This window comes from Gadus chalcogrammus, chromosome 8 (genome assembly GCF_026213295.1).
Source record: "Gadus chalcogrammus isolate NIFS_2021 chromosome 8, NIFS_Gcha_1.0, whole genome shotgun sequence".
NCBI classification, from domain to species: Eukaryota; Metazoa; Chordata; class Actinopteri; order Gadiformes; family Gadidae; genus Gadus; species Gadus chalcogrammus.
Genome location: NC_079419.1, coordinates 14,948,395 through 14,952,673, shown reverse-complemented (window position 1 = coordinate 14,952,673; position 4,279 = coordinate 14,948,395). Strand labels below are relative to the sequence as shown.

The 4,279-nt window shown below is 39.6% G+C and overlaps 1 protein-coding gene across 2 annotated transcripts; it reads right to left on the bottom strand.

Annotated features, from left to right (window-relative positions):
* Positions 1-494: 494 nt before the first annotated feature.
* Positions 495-3,961, bottom strand: higd1a (HIG1 hypoxia inducible domain family, member 1A). 2 transcript variants are annotated; one of them, XM_056596431.1, is made up of 4 exons: positions 3,855-3,958; positions 3,453-3,534; positions 3,058-3,192; positions 495-1,413 (listed from the first exon to the last, which is right to left on the bottom strand). In XM_056596431.1, exons 2-4 carry the CDS (start codon positions 3,523-3,525, stop codon positions 1,340-1,342), a joined length of 282 nt encoding a protein of 93 aa, XP_056452406.1. In that variant the 5' UTR covers positions 3,526-3,534; positions 3,855-3,958; the 3' UTR covers positions 495-1,339. The 2 variants fall into 2 exon arrangements, with proteins under 2 accessions (XP_056452406.1, XP_056452405.1); XM_056596430.1 differs by having other exon boundaries at positions 496-1,413; positions 3,453-3,538; positions 3,855-3,961.
* Positions 3,962-4,279: the final 318 nt, after the last annotated feature.

Sequence of the window (4,279 nt, the reverse complement as noted above, 5' to 3'; positions counted from 1 at the left end):
TTTTATCCGATAAAAAACAGTCAGAACTAAACCAAACTCAGTAGGATCAGTTTCAAGTCAGACGCTTTAATTTCCTTGTAGCCTATCACCTACTATCCATTTGCTTTTTTTTATGAGAAGCTCATTGTATTGCCACTGTATGAAAGGCTACACTTGCCCCTATCTAGAGCTGGTTTACCAGTACACAACGTTTAAAACTGAGCAAAGTCGATACCAACAGACGGTTACAACGTCTACCAATAGTTAAGTATTTGATATGATGGTTGATTCCTTTATATTGAGTAAAACTTTCATGTTCTGCCATGCTCATGGGCGTCACTACTAGTAAACCATACGTCACCAACTGGACATTTTTTGCCAAAATCTGGCCCCAGTTGCCGAATGGAAGTAGAATCATAACAGCGTCATGACGTGTCGTTCACAAGAACCTTCCGACGTTGCGAAAATGTTTTCCCCATAATTCCCAGCGATGTGAACGCGCCATAAGAGTGAATCATATGCTGTAACACAATGAGATTTGAGATCTTTATTAGTTGAAACATTAGGAGAAATAAAATGTGAACCTTTACAAATCAACACAAACACAATTATTCACTATTCAAACTGAAAATTAAATCCAGAGGATTCTGTAAGCTGTGATATTATTGGAGATAAACTGAATGAAAGAGTGTGGAATTTACACATACAAATTGGACCCACCTGATGCCTTTTTGAAGAAAATGTAAAAAAAGAAAGTGTTAAAAAGAGGTAACAATTGATAATGATCCACAAGTCTGTTTATTATGACTCTGAAACTAAATATTCCAAAAGGAAAAAAATATGTCAATGATTTGTTTGGTATTTTGAGAAAAAAAAAATACATCCACAATAAATATATTACTTTGGCAGGATACTGCTCATTGCCGGCTGGTGAGACAATGAAATAATAAATGTGAATCAGACTACGTGCAAAATGCAGTCATGTCATAAAGAACATCTGATCATGTAGTTACATATTCACAGGTAGTGGCATTAAACAACTTTCCAAATTGCTTGTGAATATCAAATAACACATTCTACTTCGGATGTCATCCTCAAGCAGCCTTCATGATCGATTTTCCAAAAGCTGTTTCTGAATACTGAGGGGATATCTTATATTGTATCTTATAATATAGGCTGTGATTGATAGGAACCACTATCAAATCCATAGATAATGGTATAGCATGACTATTTACAGCAGAGGTGAGCTGCGGAAGGTGCATATACAATGTATGATATCTGTAAAAAATAAACATTTCAAACACCTTAATATGATGTAATATTAAAGGGATAATAAAAACAATAAATATTAGAAGAGAGTTCACTTGGGTTCCAGGGCTTTTTGTGCTTCTCTGGGCTTCACCACAAAATCTCTGTACATGGAGTAAATGACACCTGAGGCAGAAAAGAAGAAGCATAAATCAAAAACATTGAATAAGATACAGAGGAGATTTTTTTATGCGACATGTGAACAAGGGATTATGGGTGGGTCCAGACCAGTCACATAAAATGCCACATCTAGGACCTATTAAATGACTATTGCCGCTTTTCCACTGCATGGTACCAGCTCGACACGACTCGACTCGACTCAGCTCGCCTTTTTTGCGTTTCCACCGCGATCTAGTACCTCAAGTGGCTGCTTTTTCTAGTACCGCCTCGCTCTAGGTTCCAAGCGGCTGAGCCGATGCTAAAAGGTGACGTCGGCAGACGGCCGGCCACTGATTGGCCAGAGAGTGTGACGAAGTCACGAGAGCGACATGGCAACCATGCTGGTAACGATAGAACAGCCATAGTAGCGCCGCAGCCAACATATTCCACTTCTTCAACATGCCAGCTAATAATACGAACACGAATACCATCGCATCGATGTTCTCCATTGTTGTTATGTGGGTTCTGTCCATGTGTGGGTTACGTAGGTGTTGTTTGCGTCGCGTACAAAAATACGTCACGGCCCTTTCGCGCAGACGACCCCGCCCACGTCCCGGAGGTACTATTTGCGGTGGAAAAGCACCCGCGCTGCTACCGTGTCGAGTCGTGTCGAGTCGTGTCGTGTCGAGTCGAGCTACATGTGCGGTGGAGAAGCGGCATAAGACATCGAACAACCCAATGATAACAATGGTTTTACTGTTATATGGTAGGGAGAGGGTAAGACACACCAAGTCTTGGCTCCTTGCTACACCAAAACTTATATTTCTTCCGCCCGCAGTTCGGTCAATTGCCGGCTCACCAAGACTACTTTGCATATACGAATAACACTACCCAAATTGGTTTAATACACATACATCGAAAAGGCAGAAATGTGCCATACGCATCCCCTTTGCACAAGGCACCGAGACACGATGAGTTGAAAACCAAAGCCACTCGCAGCCCTGGACATCATAGACTCTTTGAGCTATTACCATCTGGCAGGCATAAACGGATCAACCAAGCACAGACCACCAGACTCATTAGGCGCTTCTACCCCCGGGCTGGACACTTAGTGTGGACACTCCGGTTCAATTTACTGTTGTTAATTAGTTTACCTGCACCTTATATATATATATGTTTCATTCCTTCTGTACAGTTGCTACTTTGATTAGATAGGAATGACCATGCATATTTGGTAAAACCTGTTTGTGTTTCGATGATTTGTCGATCCTCTGTAAATTGATACTGTAAACATGACTCCTGTCGTCATGTTTCCTTATTAACCCTGAGGCATGTTAACTCGGATCATCCTGTCATGTATCGGAGGTCATGGCAGCAACCTTCAGATCAAAATTATTAACTATAAACTGCATTTATAAGTGACTAGAGTGACTATATTAGGCCACCATACCAGGGCGGAAAACTACTTTTAACACATTACGCTTGAGAGACGTTATTGACTACTAACAAGCATGATGGCATACATGCCTTATCTATGGTCATTTACAAATTGCATTGGGAAAAATAATAACTATGGAGTAAGCCTATAGAACAAGTCAGATGATTGTTATGAAAAAGCAAGGTCATGATACATTTCCAGATGGGGTGATAGTGAACAAAAAAGGTCCATACCGATAGTCATGGCTCCCACCACGAAGCCCTGGGCCATTACACGCATGTGGATCAGGTGCACGGACATCTTGGTATCCCCGCGACTTTTCATTTTATAAAGTCTGTACCCGACTATGGCAAAGAACCCAGCCATTCCTGTAATGATGCCAAGGACAATAATGAATTGGAAATTATTTAACAGTAATTGATAAGGTCATGTTGAAGTCTGTCTAGTATCAGTAACAAAGAAGAAATGATGAACATCCTTACTGAACCGACAGCGATATACTTTTGTTTCTCTTTCTTCTGATAAATGTACTTAATGTAAGTGGTTATGGATAAAAAGTATTATTTTATTAATTAATAAGCTATTCCTCTATGTATTTAGATGAGGATTGTTAGTTTAGGCTACTAACCAACTGGGACAAATGGATTCTCCTTCGCTTTCCGCATGAATTTGGATTCATTATAATTATCAGCGTCTGTCATCTTGAATAACTTCCTGGAGAAAAAATAACACATATTACGACATCATTTTCAACAAGGCTCAAGTTCATTTTAGATGTTAAATTTGTGATTGTTACACATCAAATATTTAAACATCTGATGTTTAGAAAGCCAGAGGTGGCCAGGGTCAGCTATAGACCTATCTGCGTGGTGTAACAACCGGCACGATCCCCAAGCATAACACATCCAAGAAGACGAAGGTCAAAAATAACATTGTTAAACACACCAATAAGATAGATAATACGGGAAGCTTGGAAGCAGGTAGAACAGAAGCCTTATATAAAATGACGTTAAACTATAAAAGTCATTACCTTGTGATAGTTCGTTAGGAACTACTCTGGCAAAGGACTGCACCGGTGGTGTGTGATCTTGACTCGCTGAAACGCACTAGAGACCGGAAGTGGTTTCTGTTTCGTCATGTGTCGATGCTTTTGGCACGTAATCGTGACGTTTGCAAAATGTTGGATGACTTTCGTATTTCTGACCGGAGAACTGCATATTGTCGATATAGAAATAACCAATTTTTTGTGACTTAATTTATTTCTATATTTTTCTATTTTGCAGACGGACATAACAAAATGTTTGGTTTCGCTGTTCACTTTGCCAAATAGCTTTATGAGATGCACTAGTTTTCACACAGTCGAGTTGAGTTAAGTAATGTGTTTTTAGAACAGAAAAATATTTGATAATCTATATATATGGTGGACGAATGCGCCTGAAAGAATTAATGAATGTT